Genomic DNA, 20,154 nt, shown 5'->3' on the forward strand with positions numbered 1-20,154 from the left:
GAAAAGACCCATTCATGGCTTAAAGTGACTAGTCGTCTTTATTGAGGTGCCTCCACCAGACAACAGAACTGATGGCCGACTGCATTTTGCATTCAGTGAGAAAAATAAAACAACTGACTGACCTATGTTTAATGATTTAGTGTATAAACCATACCTTAAATATAATCATGTCATGGAGATGCTTGACTCACAACCCCAATCAACATGATCCATCAGTCTTCTCTGAACCTACTGTGTTGAAGATGAGCAGCAATTAAAGGACAAGTTCACCCAAAACTGAAAGTTCAGTCTTTAACTACTCACCCCCCCATACCGATCGAAAGTCGGGTGAAGTTTTATCGTCAATGAAACGTTTTCTGGAGCTTCGCGGCGAAACAGAGTCGCAGCCTTCTCCTGCACAAATGAAGATGGATGGGGACTTGTTTTCAAAATGCAGAAATACAAATGAAGTATGACACAAAATGGTGTAATCCAAGTCCCCGCTAGCCCTAAGATCTCCATATGGATTTTGAAAGACGTTATTTACACCTGAAATCTTTGCTGTAGCTGCTAAGCTAAAAGCATTGGCATGCACACCATCCGAAATGGTTGCACAGGGGTGTGAACAACGTCTTTTCAAATCCATTCTGGATCACAGAGCTTTCGGAGACTTGGATTACAATGGACGAGCTTCCATGGAGCCGTTTTATGTTTCGTTTTATGTTGTTTTTTTTCCCTGTTTTGAAACAAGTCTCCATCTACTGCAGTTGCAAAGGAGAACGCCGCTGCAACAGTGTTTTCTGTGGCGCTTCAGAAACTTTACCCAACTTTCCCTCAACATACTAGTGAGTAGACAATGACTGTATTTTTTGGGTGAACTCATTCTTTAAGCCACTCACCGGCTGTAAAGCAAAGATCAGCAAAACCCCATGACGATACACAGCATGCATGAAAGTTTGGGCGTAAGAAACAACATGTCTTTGTTTGATTTTTGTTATTTTCTTATTCAGACATGTAATAAACAAGTTCACACTTTTTTTTTTAAAACAATTGAGCATGGCAAAGCAAAAAGCAAAATCAAAAAATATCAACAAGTGACACCAACATATTTTTAAGTGTCTTTCCATTTTTGCCACAACCGAATAACAGATGTCTGTCGGAAAGAGGTCTTCCCGGCTCCACACGACTAGTCCCAGCTAGTGCGGTGAGCCAACGAGACCTCCGACACATGAAACGATGCTAACAAACTAAGAGACACAGCCTGTCCCACAATATACCGAGACCATAATATTATCATGCCATGACAGTTTCTCAGGATCTGTGCTAAAATGTAAAAAGTAAAAATCTCGACAATAACACTGGTATGATGGATAATACAACCACATCAAAACATTGTAGTACAATATTTTAGAAATATCCATTTCATCTGTGTATTATTTCTACAGGTTTTTTTTATAAGTTATTGTGTAGTTAGGTTGATCTATAGTTGTTCTGCTGGGAGTTTTTAGTAGATTCTAAAGCTCCCCCCACTTTGCTACATCAAAATGGAGGAATTTAAACAGTCTCTGAAGTCCATCACGCTGCGCGCCATCCCCTATACAGCTGATAAATGTGCATGTCCACAAGTCAAAGCTCTTTTTTTTTGTTTCTTTTGTGCAAGCACCGTGCTGTATCCAGACCGGGTCCACTGTGGGGGCAGAACAGTGTAAGCGTCCATTCGTTTTTTTTTCCACGCGTAGCCCCGTTTGTGCAGCAGAGATTCAAAAAAGGAGAATACCGGTGTCGTTTTACAGCTACAGCCCCTTAAACTACCATCTACAGTTAGGTGCCAGTTCCTCAGTCGATCTCTTGTGCAATCAGCGGTTCTTTTTTATTTTGCGCCTTTGTAACAAAGTCTCCCGTCACGAACCTGGTTGGAAATTAGTTTCGAGAACATAAAAAGCATGCATGATAAAAAAGTTGAAACATGGTGAAATATGACGTCTTTGAAGAATTGTTTACATATCCCCGCAGTTAATCAGCCTGTGGGAGTCATGTGACTGACAATAACCATGGTGCAACATTACCATGAAGCAGACAGTGATTGGTGACAGAGCTTGTATCTTTCTCAAAGCTGCATTAAGCGATATTTTTGTATGAGGTTACAGCAAGAATGAAAATTTAGCTCCAATAAACAAAGCCCTGAGAGATAGATTTCAGCGTATATTGCTAATATGTTTGCAACCGGGGCCCTTTCACAGACGAACGCGATTCAGTCATGTCTCGGTGGAATCGTGACAAAAAAATCCCTTTGAATTTGAAGTTACTGGCCTTCTAGCTAATATTGGCCAAATATTCACCCAAATTTTGCCCTGGCTAGCCAGCTAGTAGTTGGGTTGTAGCTGTAGTTTTGTAACTACTACCTATCTAGCTAGCTAACCAATATTTGCCAAATATTTACCCAAATCTGTTTTCTGGTTGATGGCTAGTTAATAGTAAGGTACCTACTAGTCAAGTGCAGAAGTACACGAAGTCAACTGCTAGCTAACTTAAATCTTCTGCAATGTAATGCTAGCATGGTATTGTTAATGCATGTCTGAACTGGCTTGCAGGACATGGTTGAAGTTTGTGAGGGTAAGGAAACACAAGTAATGAGCTAAAAGCTGATTTTAGCTCTGGTTTGGGATCCTGACTTGGCGAGCTGCTAGCTATCGAGTAGCTGTAAAATACTTTCTTTACCAACTACTAGCCAACTTCAATCTTCTGCCATTTTATGCTGGCCTGGTAGCGTTAACAGTTTATTAATCTGAACTGGCTCGCTGGACAATGGTTGATGTATTTGAGGGTCAGAAATGAGCTAAAAGCTGCATATATCCAATATTTACCCAAATTGTAACTCTGGTTTAGCCCATACTTGACTAGTAGCTAGCTAGCTAGTAGCTGCAAAAGACTTAGAAAACCAAAGTAATGAGCCAAAAGCTGCATATAGCTGTAGAGTTGCTCATTTTGTAAATGTTCAGCTTTTCACAAAACTCACATGAATTAGATTCAATGTTTATACCAAAAATATCACTCAATGCAGGTTGGTGGTCGTTGTTTATATACAGTACAAAAGGAACTTCTGCAAAGACAGACAAACAGAAACCCTGATTATATTTCCCACTCAGCTGAATGTGCGCAACAAACTGGGAATAAAGCAAAAAGAGGGGTAGCGTTGATTATTGGCACAAACAGAAAACAAGACACCGGTATTATCCTTTTAAAGTTATATATTATACCTTCCAGCACCTTTGAAAAGAGGGCTTTCATCAAAACCTGCCCAGTGTCTTTACACAGACACGACAGGCTTTTCCTGAACTTAACGACCTGCTCCAAACAATAAGCAAAAAACGGTGCCAGCGCGGCCACAATTGCTGTGTCAAAAAGTCACTCTACAGCATCGGCAGGCCAGAAGTAAAAGCTTAGAGTATCAAGGAGCAAAGGTTCAGTGTGTAATAGGTGGTTCAGGTTCGTAACAGGTAGGTTTAAGGTTCCACACGGGGGAAGAAGAGGTCACTCTGCCGGCCGATGAAGATGAAGGGTGGGGGCTGCAAGGTTCATTCAACAAAATACATAAAAAAAAAAAAAAAGGAAAAAGGAACTTGATGACCTTGGCGGGTGCATCTGAAGGAAACCATGCAGGACCGTAAAGCTTGTCCAAACAATTACTCAGACGTGTCTCAGGTCAGTCCTGAGGAAGTTCCTCGTCAGAATAAAACCGTCTTAGTAAATATTCTTGTGGCGAGCTTCGGACTGCGTGTGGGATCCTTTTCGATTACACCGAATGGCTGAGTGGAAATGTAGATCAGTAAAAACTTCAGGTGTTTCGTATTGCTTTTCTAAATGTAGGATTCTGGTACTGCGAAGAATCTTTTAACTCGCCAACTGCGACATGCTGGCAACTCTGACGAATTCCTACTGAGATATCCGTAAGAAAGGAAGCGAAACAAAGTCGGTATTGTACAGCTGCAGAGGCAGGAGACTCCACCAAGTGGCGTGAACTTGCAGATGAGATGTGGGTGGAGGCCGGGGGTTGAGGTCATGAGCGGGTGACTCAGTGAGACTCCCCGTTGACCGAGCTCCCCTCGCCTCTCGGTGAGGAGGAGCGGGAAAGCCCCTTCTCTGTGTTTTCTGAGCTGGAGCCGTTCTGGCTGTGGTGGTCGGCCGTGGACGCGGCGCTGGACGACGTAGCCGAGGTGGATGTGGGCTTGGCCTTCTCCTTAAAGTCCGTTATGATGACCGTCAGGTCCCCGACCGTCACCTCTAGGTGCTGGGCGCTGCTCCGGTCGATGTTTTTTAACCTGGGCCTGGTGAGGGAGTGCAAGTGGTTGGGAAAAGTGAGAAAAAAAGCATTTTAAGACGATTTCGTTTTAAATCCTGAATGAAGCTTTGTATTTGCTCTTGCGTTGCAACACTATGTTTCGATTTGATTCACCCAAGGGTGTCTTTATCTTTCTTCCAGACACTACTTTGAAATTTATTTCTGGTGTTTCCCACCCTCTTCACTTCAGTCTTTTGAAGTATTTCATGATATATGACAACACATCAACCCAAATGTCAGGTGGCAACATAAACACCATCTACTGAGTTTATTCATGCATCCCTGCACTGTCTGATTCCCGTTGATCCCTCCGTTTCAAATGATCTTGTTTACCTCATCTTCTTGTGACTGTTCTTCTTGAGCGCCGGCTCTCTGTCGCTCTTCTCCCTCTCTACCCTCTCCTTCTTTTCCTTTTTGGGCTGTGAGGGCAACACGAACTGCTGCGTTACCTGCTGCTGCGAGACGAGCTGGGAGACGGGGCGAGGTTTCCTGATCCGGGGGAGAGGAAGAGAGAAATAGACATCGGGGGGGGGGGGGAAGGGAGAGACAGAGTGTGGCAGATTAATGAGAGGGAAAATCATGGCGGGCACATGGCTTCATGCAAGCGTACCACCACAATCAAGAGCCAATAATCACTGCCAGTGCTTGTTAGGACGGAGCTGCTCAAGTGTTCTTAACTCTGGCAGCATGGGGCGAAACACGCCGAGTGTGTTCAGAATAAAACCCTAGGACTGAGCCATCTGTGAGATATGAGGTATACCTGCACAGGCTTGTTTTTAGAACTGCTCAGAGGGGGTAAACATTGACGAGCTGGGATCCGTTTTGGTAAGCATGGAGAAGTGATAGAAACTGGAAGTGTGCAAATTAACCGTCAATTCAAAACAAGACGCTCAAGAAAATCTAGGAAACTAAGAGTCATGCGATGCTGTGTAAACGAGAAATATCTAGGGCAGGGGTATTGATTTAAAGTAATATTGCAATATTCTTAGGTTATATCGCAATACGCAATACATATCTCACTATTTTCATAAATGCTAGAGTCAAGGTCGAATTTTTATATTTTATCGACCACATTCTTAAACATCAATATTGCAACAAAATTACAGGGACTATTGGTACAAAATATAAAAAGGTTAAAAATGTAAACATTCAAAACTTCACCAAAATAATAATTACAAATGTTGCTAGCATGCCAACTGTCCCAGTCCAATGTTCTGCAGTGTGAACACCAACACTTCTCCAGTCCAGATTCCTGGCTCAGTGGCTAACTGAGCTATCAAGCTAATGGCAGCTAGCAAAAAGCAAAAAGGTAGCAGAATTAGATTTTTGATAAATAATCATTGGTAATGTGAATATAATGACTGAGTGGGTAAAGGAAGGCATGAGAAAAAAAGGGGAACAGTCAGGTTAGATAAAAAATGACATCACTTTGCTGCAATGAAGCCTTTGAAACTAGGAAAAGACAACGCTTATGAACACTTATGACACTTAGACAATATACACAGTCTCCTATCAGGATAACAAAATAGTTTTGATATAATGACCAGCCCTTTAAATATATAAATACAGATGTAAAATTTGAATTTCAGATCAGAGTTGAAACTGAAGCTAGCTAGTCAGAGAGCCACAGCTAGCCTTAGCTACAGCTACATTTCGCACCTCTTTCCGACCTTTTTCCTTCAACTTAATAATCTATTTTGCCAATCCAAAAGTATTGTAATTCAGTTATCCTGTATGTATGAGGCTTCATCCAACCATGCAAAAAGTTAACAGCAGTCAAACGTGTCCTGCTAAAAGACCACTAGCTAGCTTAGCAAAGTATCACGAGTTGACACGGCCGTCTCGGTCCCTGACCAGATACGTTTTCATGTTTTTTCCCCCTCATGTGAAATGTCCAATTCTCCTGCACAGCAGTCTTTCTGGAGAGCGTAAACAGCCGTAAGTGGTGTCAGAAGCAGGATCAGGGGCATGATCCCTCGCCGGCTTCCCACCCCCGATCACTTTGAGTAGCGTTAATGGCCTCTGTCATCGCATAATTATATTTTCCGTGATGGTTTATTAAGAATCTAATTACAGGTAATGCACAAACAGAGTGATTTGTTTTTTGCCTTGGCTTGTGTCAGGCATCAAATGTTATGGACCCTGTCTTGTTACTGATGACCGAGACACAGTGCTCACCCACAACTGGGGATGATACACCTTCACAATACGGCCTCCGCAAAATGCAAACAGGCAGATCTCAAATCAAATATAACTGGAACACGGTTAACTAAATGTTCCTCCTCGCAGTCACATTTCCATCCTCCGCGGATGTCTGCTGTCTAAAAAAAAAAAGAAGAAGATATATTATGCAATTGGTCTGGCAACAGTTTGCATGCATGAAGGCTGCGATCGTATTTCTGTGCAGGAGTGTGTGTGTGTGTGTGTTTCGTGCTGGCAAGAGCCCTAGCCGAGGGGCGAGCGCGTTGAAAAGGCCATCTGTTGAGGCAGCCTACACATCTAGTGTCAGATTTTTGTTCACGCACACAAACGCATCGAGACGCAGACGCACTTATATGTATGACTGCACCAATGCACACCGCTGCACGGAGACACTGCAGCAAAAAGGCTGAAGGGGTGGTGTGGAAAATCAAAGCTGGGTGCAAATGAAAACATACGCATGCATTATCAAACGAATCAACAGACAACACCGAGGCATGTTGAGGCGCGTGCACACGGCTCGCGTGCACACACACATGCACACACACACCACTCAGCAGTGAGCAGATGAAGCACGAGGGCATGATGAGAACAGCAGAAGAGCACAGTGTATTTTCTGAGCCATGTTGAGTGGTCGTATCCGCAATTAGAGCTAAATATTAACACCTTCTTCATTCATCGGCCAGGTTTTACTGCTAATTCTAACACCAGATCAGCACATAACGTATAAAATATGTATCTTAGACTTTAAAGGAGACATATTATTCTCATTTCCAGGAGTACACATGTATTTTGGGTTATTACTAGAATAGGTTTACAGGCTATAATGCTCAAGAATCACAACAGTTTTCTCTTAGTGTCCAGTGCTGCAGCTCTGTATTCACCCTCTGTCTGAAACGCTCGGTTTTTATGTCCTGTCTCTTTAAGGCCCCCCACTCCTGTGTACCCAGTCTGCTCTGATTGGTCAGCACACACATGCCTGAGCCAGCAGAGTCGACAACAGCAGAGTAGCTGTGCTAAATCAATTCTTTAGCGACAAACTAAATTCTGCGCATGTGTGACATGTCGACGTAGCGTGATGCCACAATGTCACAGAATTAAAGGCGGGACAACTGACGAGGCGTTTCGGGAGCAGTGTTTTCTGTGGGAGATTGGAGCTTCTGTTTGTGTGGACGTTGACCTTTTTCACTTTCAAGATCTGCACTATGTGGTTTTGGAGATGACATTTTAACCAGAAGAGAAAGATCTTCATCGACCGATTCTCATTAATATGGTAAATATTACGTTTCTGAGTATGAATTTCATTTAATTTCATTTTCATTTTAACCCATCTCCAAAACTCTGCAGTGCCCCTTTGAGCTGAGCATTGTATGGATGCTCTCGCAGCGTGTCTCTGTTGCAACGCACAACAGCTTCACTCAAGTGTATTAACCTGTGTGTGAACCCTTTGAAAAGTATCCCAATTACAAAACACTGGCCTCCAGGTGCTTTCGTGAGAAATGTGCTCTTGCTCTTGTAATTTTAAGAGGCGTGAAGCAGTCCAAGAACAGAACGTACAAATGTGCTGGACTTGATAAAATCCATCCACGAAATTAGTCTGAGCACAAGGCCAAGTGTTTTTGTGCAATGCGACACATTTCTGCCAAAAAGAGCCTCGGTGTCCTATTTAGCTTAATTTAGTGGCTTTTACCTTGTTTTCTAAGAGGAGATACACCTAATCGAGGCTGCTGGTCTGCTGTTGTTAAACACTAGTGAGATGACCTAAATTGGGGGCCCAGCTTTCAAAGAGTCTCTCCCGCAATCAGTTTTTTTTTCCCCCTCCTCAGTTATCATTGCCTCCACGGAACATGCGGCGATGCTAGCGCGGCTAGAGTGAAATGCAAATGGGTCTCTTGGCCTACATAACTGTCTTGATAGGGAGAAGATGTACAGTAGAGATCCTCTAATATGTCTGTCTCGTCAGCAGCACGACACTGCAGTAGTGCTGACACCTCTTTAAATAAAAAGCGGAGGCCACTCAAAGTCCTCCGGTAGCCGCTCTCCTCGACTTCCTATTCTACCCAAGCGCAATAAAGAAATGGGCTCTTTTTTTCTGGAGCTCGCACACAAAGCAGAAATTGTCACAACAGAGTGGACTGTCCCGCCCTCGGGGCCACATGTTACTGCAGCCAAAAAAAAACAACAAAAAAAAAACAAGACGACTCGCTGACTGCCTCATTCATAGCTTTCCCTTTTTGTTTATTTGATTTCTGTTCAGGATGTCATTATGTGTAGTACTTCTATGTAATTTACTGCGTACAAAACAGATCAATTACTGCTGTCTCATTAGGATGTTTTGCTTGAAGTGCGATCAAGGAAAAATGTCACCTGAGACTAATCGTGATCCTTTCTATTTAAGGCTGCGTGTGCCTGAGAGCGTATCAACATATTTTGTACATCCAATCTTCTCCGTGTATTACAATGGAGTAGATTTTCACTAATAGAGCCAGTTCAATAACCTGGAGGTGAAAGAGGAGACAGACAACCTAATATTACGTGGAGGCCCAGCAGCAGCCCTAAACAGAGCTGCCTCTGTTAACCCAATCAGATGGTTATTATCTTAGCACTTAGGCCTCCGCTGTTGGCCTCCATCTGGAGGCCGAGTGTGTGTGTTTGTGTGTGTCTATTGATTTCGACAGGGATTTCTGTGCCTAATGCAACGGGCCTATTCTTTCTGTCATTAACGCTGCGTGTTTGAGCTGTTGTTCCAAACAACATTTGCTCCACTCACACCATCTATTACACGGCAGCTAATGGAGTCCCACACGAGGGAATTATGTTCGACTTTGTTACCACGAGGTGTCTCATGGAAAATTCTCTGTCTTTCAACAGGGGGAGGTCAAAGAAAAACTATGGATGGTTAATCACAATTTCTAAACTTTGGGGGTTTTTAATTCAAGGATTGAGAGTGACGTTAACATTAACGCTGACATTAGGCGTTCAGGGGCGACACTCGCTGCGGTATTTGTAATGCAAAATACAAAGATGACCGGGGCAACATGTCTAACCTGACGAAAAACCGGGTTGGACATATAATATTTATAAAAGCATAGAGTGTATTGTGTTTGACAGCCTGAAAGCCAATTTTTGGAAAATTGAGACCGCCAACATGAACGACGAGGCATCAACATTCTGATTTAATTAATAAGCTAGTTGGAGATAACTAGGCTTATCTTTATCTTTAGCCAAAACTCTTTTGTACGTATATTACAGTTTGCAGTCAAAGCCAAGAAAAGGCCGCAGTTTCTTCTTCTTTGGATGTCGTATTGCTGCCCTCTACCAATTGTAAATCATCCAATTATCTTGGTACAGTAAATTGCACAGATTTTCTCCAGCTGCTTCCAGGTCTTTTGAAGGCATCCTACTTTGAAGCAATGCTGGCAGTAAATTCAATTACATTTTTGTTGTTACAGAGAGAATAAAGTACCGAAAAAAGGTACTATTGGTACCGGTACCAAATTCCAGGCACCAGTATCGGTTAAATTTGAACAGTACCCAACCCTAGACATAGCCTGAAAATATTGCCATTACGCCAAGCCCCACAGGAAGGTTTCTTGTTTTATTTACCGCCTCAATGAATGCAGAATTCTTTAGCTGATCGTCATCGTTGGGCCATGTGAAACTGCAATGACACCATCTTAAACACAAACACACTAATGTGATCCTTTCACCGACAACCAAACAGAGGAACATCTGCTGTAGTTAATTGATGATGGCATGGTTTTGCAGACCGCAGTTTTAACAAACACAAATTTTGGTCACAATTCGCAGTTGGCGAGTGGGATGTTCATAACAGCACAAGGGACAATTCAATAACCAATCAATGGTTTGAAAATCAGAATCCCTCCCCGCCCAAAAAATGTGTGTCCTATGTTCTATGACCTCGAAAAGATCATTCTAGTGTTTCCAGAGCCTACCAGTCAAACGTCTTCCATATTTGGTTTTGATCAAACATATAAAAATGAACATAACTTTCACTTTAAACCCCTTCTTCTGAAACTATTTTACAGCTCTAACTTTTAACTGCAAGCTTAAAGACAAACTCATCTTGAGCTGCAGACTGGAGGGGCTGGAAAGCAGAAAAGCTGCCACTGATCCCTCACACATTTCACCCCACGGGGAAACTCTGGCTGACCCCTTTCCAAATATGTCATACACACACACACATGCACACACAGACACACAGACACACACACACACAGTCTATCCCTATCTCTTCCCTACCCTTTTGCACTCTCATCCTCCCTCCAATGCACCCACTGACCTCACACTCCTCCAACCCTGGCCTGTGCTCCCAGAAGCAACACCACCAGAACATATCTCCTCCAGCTCTGATTGGGTCACGGCCTTCGACCAAATGTTTGTCCATGTAAAATTTCAGTAGGTGGTCGAATTATGACTCAGAATGGTTTGGCCAGACCGACCAAAGTTTCTGCCACAGCGGACAAGCAGGTCATGGATGCCGCAGCAAACAGAGACTCAGCAATTGACACAGATGGTGTAGTGGGGTGTGCGCGAGGCCAGAATCTGTTTACGGACGATCCACAACACAAAAAAAAAGAACACTTCGAAAAACAGCCAGTGGTCGAGTCCTCTAACTGTTCCACAGACGATGGGATAAACAATTCAAAGACTTTTCAATAAAAACGTCACTCAAGCAAGTGTTTGATTTGTTTTGACCCCAGTGGAATGAGCAGTTCGGTTGTAATATCGGCGAGGATTGGGTTGTGGCCTCAATTTTTTTCAAATATTCCAACACAGTCACTCTCGACTCTTCACAGACCCTGTGCACATTTTGACAGAGACCTACTTTCTACCAAACTATGCCTACTGACTGTTTATCTCCACACAAGAAGGAGGAAACCACTCAAGGTTTATTATGTTTTTGGGTGGACGGACCCTTATAAAACTGAACACAGATGTAAGAAATCCCCAACCTGAAGTGTTTGTGCAAGGTTCATACAAATGAGGTGCAGGGATGTAGGTGCGGTATTTTTCTTTCAAAGTCACATGCTTTGGAAGTCTTCTATTTTGAAATACATATTCATGTAAGCGTGTATATTCAAAGCTCAAAATAGCTGTCTCTAGAGGCGTCCCAATAGCTAAGCTGGTGGAGCGCGCATCCCATGTACAGAGGCTGTGTCCTCACAAGTACAGAGGCAATGTCCTCACGAGTACATAGTTGGTGTCCTCGCTCGTATAGATGATGTGTCCTCACATGTACAGAGGCTGTGTAAACGCCTCGGATGAACAGGGACTGTGTCCTTGCGTGTACAGAGGTTGTCCTCGCAAGTACCGAGGCTGTGTCCTCACATGTACAGAGGCTGTGTAAACGCATGTATAGATGCTTTGTCCTCGCATGTACAGAGGGTGTGTCTATGCAAGTACAGAGGCTGTATCCTTGCATGTACAGAGGCTGCATGCCCCCCCACCCCCCCCTCGCTATCATCCTGTTTCCCGTCCTTTCCAATGAAGCAATAGAAAAGGCCAAAAAAGCAAAAACAATGCTGCCTCTAATACTGATTATTCCAGGCATCGACTCTCTAAAATGCTGTTTGGTAATGTGGTAGCGTGGCAATGCACTCAAAAGACGGCAGTACTGAACTCCGCAGATGTTTGGACTGCTCGCTAACATTTGTCGAGTACATTGTGTGGTGAGCAAACAGCCCACAGGACAGCCGATGGACTGAAAATAGCGGACTGGAGTGCGCTACTATAAACAACCCTCATCTCGCTGCTCTGTGATGATTGTAAGATCATTGTGAAATAGCTCGTTTTATGCCCTGTTGAACACTCTCTCAATCTAGATGTAGGTGTGTGTGTTTCAGGTTTCTCTATCAGCGGGTTGTAGGCTGCTCCTGGGAGCTCCTCCAACCCGATGATTAATGTCTCTCCCTGCCTGTACATGCTACTGCCGTGTGTGTGTGTGTGTGTGTGTGTGTGTGTGTGTGTGTGTGTGTGTGTGTGTGTGTGTAGGAGAGAGAGAGAGACAGATGGCTCTCTACGTCCTGTGGTTTATGACACCTTCTACAGCCCGCTAGCCACACTATATACCACATTCTCCTCTCTCACACAGGCCTGGCTGCGCACACGCACACACACACGCACACACGCACACACGCACGCACACACACAGCAGTATGTCATGCATCAGTGTCACCGCAGTAATTACAGGCTTATCACGTAGCCATAATCTTGAGCCACAGTGACGTGATAACAGCCAGCTTCATTGTCCTCGGTGTACACGCAGTGTTTGTATGCTGTGCGAGCGCTAAAAAACCAGTAAGCCACGCGACAGAGCCGAGTGTGCCTGACTAACGCAGAGGATGTTGTCATGTAGATGAGATGAGTGAACCCTGATTGGCTGTGTACAATAGGTTTTACCCGCGTGATGCCTTTTTAAAGATGTGCATCAATCACTTTACTGTAGCGCGTTTTTCCCAAATAAATAACATGTTTTGTCGCTCTCCACCTGCAGATCCGGTTCATGAAACCTTCGTCAGCATCTGTTGTTGCCAGTTCTAAAGATAACACACCTCTTGCCCTTACCACTCAGCCCTTCCCCTCTGTTTTGCGTCTTAAGAGGACGGCTTGATTCTTGTTGGCATAGAGGCGTGAAGCCAATTGTCCAAATGGATGGTTTTTAGGAGACACACTTCAATGCGAGGGTTATGGGAACTTGTATTGCGGTCCTTTCCTAAAAACAAGCGTAAAAACAGTTGCTACTATGCTTTTGTCCTGGTAGCTAAGTAGCTAGGGAGCTAACGTTACATTGTTATTACTGATTTGTGTGTAACAGTTTGACGCAACACTTTGATGCATTTCAATTACAATTGGTCAGGGTAGGGAAGGGGGCGTGTCGCAGTTGCCCTGATGCCCTGTAGTACCACTACACCCGTCTTAAAGCTTGTAGTCCCCTACGACGGGGGCAATTGAAAAGGGAGTAGGAACTGGAACTGAGCCACAGTCGCCCGCGAAGAACACACATGTTTCATTAATCCCTCTGCTTTTCTGTGTATGTGACGCTGATATGCAGCACCAAAAGTGTTGAACAACTGTACACAACAACCCCAGCATTTCCATTATTAGGCACTTAATGTGAATGAGAAAACGCGACTCCGAGGTGAGTCGAACGTGTTGCTCTCTGCCAGTTGCACATTTCGTGTAATCAGACTGGGTAATTAACACTGACATTAACACAGCCGCTAAAAGGTTTGGCTTTCTCCCACACGCCCTGCCTACCGAAGCGCCAGATTAGTTTCTGATTTTAAAGGATTTGTTTAATTGTGACCCTGTGAAAGGCCGTAAAATAGCGAGGAGGAGTATAAACCTTGCCGAGGAAGCCAATAATATGTCTGATAGAGATGTAAGGCGAGGGTAACTGACTTTATTGCCAAAAGGGAAAACTCTGTATTCGAGTCTTGTCGGAATGAGTGCGTGCACAGGCAGCGGAACAATATGGAAGCTCGGCTAATTCACACTTTACACTGTGCATTTCAAATGGATACATTTGTCTTCAGGCTGCATTTTAATGCATACACATACTGCATTATATATTACTATTCCATGGCAGCTGCACACACACACACACACACACACACACACACACACACACACACACACACACACACACACACTTCTGTTACTAATGCAGCTCTTTCCAGAGGATAAACAGATAGAAAAGAGGGATAATGAATGCTTTACTTTTTGCAGAAGTTCTGTGCTGCATTTTGATCCCAAATTCAGGATCCATCCTCTCGTGTGAACACAGTGCAGTCGACTGTCTGCCGCGGCTCAGTTTCTGTTCCACATGATCAGATAGCTCCAGCAGACTGATCGGTATCTCGTTGTCACGCAAAAAGCTTCTAAATGGCAACACTTTCATTACAAATATTTGCATCAGAGTTCTTTTCTCCCTGCTGCTTGTTTTTCATTGTTTTCGATCGCGGTTTCATTTCGCTGGAATGTCACTGATTTGCAGCTTTTCTCAGTTTTATACAATCGTAAACTGGTTATCTTCGAGGTTCTGACGGTTGGAACAAGACATTTTACGTGTCACCTTGGAGTTTGGGGATATGTTATACAATCTTCTGACTGCAGCCAGACTTAAGGCCGCTGGTACTTGCCTCAGTCTTCCTCTGCTTTTATGCTTTTGTTAGAATGTAGAGCTGCGACGATTAGTCGATGAATTGATTTAGTCAACGAAACAACTACTTCGATAGTCAGCGAGTCATTTCAGTGATTGTTCAAGCAAATCTTCTGCAACATTTGCTGGTTCCAAGCTCTCAAATGCTTTTTTTGTGTAATTTATGACTGTAAATGAATGTTTGAGTCTTTGTGTTTTGGACTGTTGGTTGGACAAAAGAAGCAATTTGAAGACGTCACTGGTCAATTTTCTGACATTTTTTAGATGCTAAACGATTAATCGAGTGATTGTAAAACCATTCGACGGATTAATCAATAACGAAAATAAACTGTATGCAATAAAAGAAAAACTCTTAACCGACACTTTGTAAAGAGGCTAAACCAGCTGCAATCAAGCCAACCGCACAAGAACAACCCAATTTTTTGTTTGTGCACTGCACATGAACCGTGAGGGTGAGCTTGTGCTGCCGATGATAAAAAAAAAAGCCAACATCTAAAAAGCCAAATGCTGACAAGTTCCCAGCCAGCGTGGAACAGCTCATGCTTGTTTGACAAAATCTGCACATCAGTCAATCTGTCACCGGGAGACGCCGCGGGTTAAGTTCAACTCCTAGAGAGAGAGAGGGGCAGGTAGACGGAGTCAGATAGAGAGCAAACACCAAAGGTGGGTAGAAAGTGAACACAAACACGAGAGAGCCAACGGCGGAGAGAGGGAGAGGACTGATAGGAACATGATCGAGCTCACTGTCCTGACCTGTAGAAACAGAATGCTGCTAAACAAGCTCCTCGTGCACACAGCCAGTGTTTCCCTGGTGGCGACTCGCTTGTCAGAGCTCAGCTCGGTGAACAGATGCAGGTGGTGTAGGCGAGACACCAGAGAAGGTCACACACACACACACACACACACACGCCGCTCTATTACACCCAGTAGTATTTGGCTGAGGGCGGTGTTTGGAATCGGGTCTGTCAGCACCACTTCACATGACATTTTCAGCTTTATTCCGAGACAGGAGCGCTTCACCTTCCAATCTGACAGTTTAAACATTAAGGCGATACTCTAATCCAGGGTGAGTCATGATGGGTGCACTGGGAGAGGCCCCCATCGAGTTTCTGGCTCAAGGACGCTCTGCCTGGGCATTTCAGCCGCTGCAGGACTCAAACCTGTGACCTTGCACTTATCAACGCAGCCTCTTTTAAAGCAGCAACGCAGCTTGTGCTGTGACTTTTCTCCTTCCTGGTGGGTTTCAAAGGCTGGGACTGAGCTCAAAGAGTGGCAGGAAGAGCGACGTCTTGAGGGTAATGAGGGCTGCATGATACGTTTGAAGCACAAATGGCTGCATCAGGTTTGTGACCGGGGAGCGTTTTCTCTATAAAGCACTTCCAATTCGACTTTCCAGCCGCGCAAGTTTCTTTCCGAGCCGCTGACAGAATTAGCGAGTCAATCAGCCACCTCGCCTCTTTGTCACTGCCGTCTCCCTCTCCCATTTCACTCGTCCTTACGATAAGCCAGTCCAATCCTGCTGATGTATCCCTGTCTTCAGTCAAAGTCGACGGCGCGCTTTCAATCAGCCGCCAGCTCCGGGGTCCCTGCAGTAGATCACGTCTCCATATCAGAGGGATCTTTAGGCTCTGCGAAGCCTCACCTCCATAAAACAGTCATCTTTATCTCTCGACGGCTGTCGTCTTTCAAACCCTCCGCATCCTAAAATAGTCCTCCGTCACGTCCGCGGATGTTGGATTTATTTGGCATCCATCATCTGGAGCGCTTGCTGAAAAGATCGGAGCTGATTTGTCGATTAACGGATTTGAGTATCCTTTGAGCAAAACTAGTCAAAATTCTCTGATTCCAGCTTCTTAAAGGGGCAGTTTGTATTTTTGGGGAAGAAATTCGATCAATCAATCAGAAGAGAAAGATCTTTTTATGCCTAGACAATCTAAATAAACAAAGTAACTTAAAAGGACAACACTTCAATTTCATAACGTTTTACTTTGTTGTGGCGGACCCTGCCACCTTTTTAGAATCAAACAGTGTTCTGGGGGCCTTATTTTGCTCTGGGAAGAGCTCGTTTATTCAGTTATGGAAATTATTTATATTTCTGAGTTTGTATTTCTTCTCCACTACACATATCCCCTTTAATTGAGAATATTTCCTGTTTTTCACCTCCTCTACGCGATAAATGAATTAATATCTTCTGGTTGTAGACAAAATGAGACATTAGAGGACGTCATCTTGGACTTTTGGGAACACTGATCCAACATTTTTCCGCCACGTTCTGACATTTTAATGCCCAAACAACTAACCAAGAAATGAGAAACTCGCTAACAGATCAATCACAGATGAAAGAAATTGTTAGCCGCAGCGTTGATACAGATCCCGGTCAGGAAAAAGAGACATTTATATGCCGTTAGATGGCAACCTGATTTAAACGCGCTCTCACAGCACCCACATTGGCCGTCAAACCTGTGACCTTCAGGCTGCGGGACGCTGGACTCTCCACGCCTGTGTCAGGCATTAATTCATTACCCCACAGTAATGGCTCAGTCATGCTTGTTTAGTAACCAGCCAGGGAATTTTGCCATGCCCTACATTTATATTCCGGGTGCCGTTTTGCCCTTTAGCACCTTTCGGCTTGCTCGCCGAGAAATCCGCTTGTCTGTTGTGTTCGCTCGTTAACAGCTGCGACCACCTGTGTGGCCATTTTGCTGCGGCATTAGCCCGGCGTGTGCCGTGAGTGTGTGAGCGTGGATAAAAAAAAAACAAAAAAAACCCAAACTATTTCTGCAGCACTGCAGTTGAAAAAGTGGGTTGTTAACATTAAATACTCTAACAGACATTTTTCTAAATCTGTCATCAGGCGTCGGGGGTGTGAGCGAGGGAGTTCTGGGTCCTCGTGTCCTTGCCAACTTTCCCCCACTGCCCAGATGGGTGAGACAAAAGGGTGTCGGAGCGTTTTCGGCGATGCGAGGTATCAGACAGGTTCTTGGCGAAGCTGCGGGCCGCTTGTTTTGAACGGAAGCACACACACACACACACACACACACACACACAGAGTCCCTGGAGTGTCCTCTCAACAATCCAACCCAACAGCAGCATGGCCGCTGTTCACTCTCCGCGTCTGCCTGAGCACAAACCGTGCACTTGAGCGCATTTGTGTACGAACATGCATGCAGTCATGTGTGAAATTTGCATGTAGAGTGCATCTGTACGTGCATGTGCGCGTGTGTGTGTGTGCGCGCGTGTGTCTCTGATGACAGCAGGCTGATTAAGCTGTTGCATAGTAATGAGCTATGGCTGTCTGTCTGGCAGCTGCTCTGACAACCTCTTTTCACAACTAGCCCTCCCACACACACACGCACACACACACACACACAAGTGCACGCACCAACAAGAGCAAAACCCACAATTCTGAAAAGGCATCAAAGCTGACAACCGCACTGATGTGGTGGTGTTGTTGTTGTTGTAGTTAAATCATTGGGAAAGTTGTGCTAACGCGAGAGAGAATAAGCGGCCATGCATTAAAGAGCAAGCGCTCTCACACACACACACACTTCCTGTCCTTCACCCTTTGTTGTGTTTTCATCCTGATAATGACTGCCACTCAGGGATAACAGTCATTTCCTGCTTCAAATCACCAATGTCAGGACAAACATCAGCGGTGCACAGAGTGTGTCTGTGTGCACCAACATGTTGGGTATTCGTGCGCTTGAGCATGCATGTGTGCGTGCGTGCGTGTGTGTGTGTGTCCTAAATATCACCGGGGCAACAAGATGGATGTGTATGCCCCCCTCCTCTCCCTCCTTTTTACAGAGGTCAGTGTCAACACCAGGGCAAGAACACGGAGACTAATGCATCTGAGGATTAAGAAGTGTTGAGTTCGAGGGGAGCACGGAAAAAGTAGTTGCCCTACGAAAACCCGTGCAGAAACACGAGAGGAGAGGAAGGCAGCCTGTTACATGTGTGTGTTTACAGTGCGAAGGGTTAAATACCCATTGTCTCGTGGTGCAAATGCACTAATTGCCCACCCCACCTCCTCCATCTCCCATACACACAGCCACCCACCCTCCTTTGCACAATACGCTAAAGGTAACGTACACATCCACGGCCTTACCTTGTTGATGTCCCCTTCCTGACATCACACATCATGCACTTGAAAGCTTCTGCTGTGTTCTTGTACGTGCACACGCTGCAGTCCCAAAACCCCTCGTCGGAGGAGGGCTTCGGTTGACGCTTCGGCCTTTAAAAGAATACAAAAAAAAAAAAAACAGAGAAGAAAAGAACATTAAAAAATGAAGGAGGAGGAGGAGAAAAAAAGGGGGTCGAGGAGAGAGGGACGGAGGAGGAGAGGAGGAGGGGGCGAGAGAGAGGAGGCAAGAGTGAGTTGAGCTCGCATCCACGAAGGCTATCGATAGCAAACATCTGGGTAAAGCCGACAGGATTTGGGGGAAAATCATCTAGCGAGCGCGCTGTGATCCGACCACACTGTAATTGGCGATGAGGTTTTAACACCCCGCGCGCGCACACACACACACACGCAGAGAGAGAGAGAGAGAGGGAGAGGGAGAGAGAGAGACCGTGGAGAAACCCATTTTTTTCCCGATGTCCGCTCCCCCTCTCATAGCCTTGAATATCTCGGACGCCGCGGCTCGGTGGTTACCTTGTGGGACTCCTCTTGTCGCCCATGCCAGACCAGGATTATCTGGAGGTGCTGAGACGAGCACAAGTCGCGCTATTTTCCGATTATTTTAGCGAAGAAGCGATGCGCCCGTGCCGCTCGGCTTCCAGCTGTCGTGGAAACTCCGCTTGGGAAATGGTCACGTGACTCGGCGCGGCCAATCAGGGGCCGGGTTACTTCCCGAGGCTGACATTCCTCTTGATGAATCTATGCCGCCTTCGCGTACCCGTTGTAAAGCTCGTAACTCTGGGCACCAAGAGCTTTTTCCCCTTCTTTTTAATACATAATTCAAATTTACAGACTGTAGGGCATCAATTGATTACCGTCTGAACAGTTCATGAGTTAACAGACATTTATTAAGGGGTAATTATGTAGTTTTGGAGAAGAAACTCAAATGTTAATATTTACAATTAATGTAAACATCAAAATAATAACACAAACTATATATATATATATATATATATATATATATATATATATATATATATATATATATATATATATATACACACACATACATATACATATAGTTTTCCATAAGTCAATAAACAAGCTGTTCTCACTAATATCACTCATTTCCATTTTGAATCAGGAAATGACTCAGAAAAACGCCTTCTCATGCTGTCTTTGATTTAAATGTCACTGTCACCTGTTCCATTTACTTCGACGACAATAGAACCATGCAATGAATGCATATTTTTCTTTTAAACTTTATTTACGAAATTGTAATTGTACTGTAAGGCAACATTAAATACAATGCCAAAATTCTAGAGTTAACAG

The 20,154-nt window shown here is 44.4% G+C and overlaps 1 protein-coding gene across 1 annotated transcript; it reads right to left on the bottom strand.

Annotated features, from left to right (window-relative positions):
• Positions 1–19: 19 nt before the first annotated feature.
• On the bottom strand, positions 20–19,531 carry yaf2 (YY1 associated factor 2). The gene is made up of 4 exons (XM_030439718.1): positions 19,357–19,531; positions 18,811–18,936; positions 4,652–4,807; positions 20–4,304 (listed from the first exon to the last, which is right to left on the bottom strand). Exons 1-4 carry the CDS (start codon positions 19,380–19,382, stop codon positions 4,052–4,054), a joined length of 561 nt encoding a protein of 186 aa, XP_030295578.1. The 5' UTR covers positions 19,383–19,531; the 3' UTR covers positions 20–4,051.
• Positions 19,532–20,154: the final 623 nt, after the last annotated feature.

This window comes from Sparus aurata, chromosome 14 (genome assembly GCF_900880675.1).
Source record: "Sparus aurata chromosome 14, fSpaAur1.1, whole genome shotgun sequence".
NCBI lineage: Eukaryota > Metazoa > Chordata > Actinopteri > Spariformes > Sparidae > Sparus > Sparus aurata.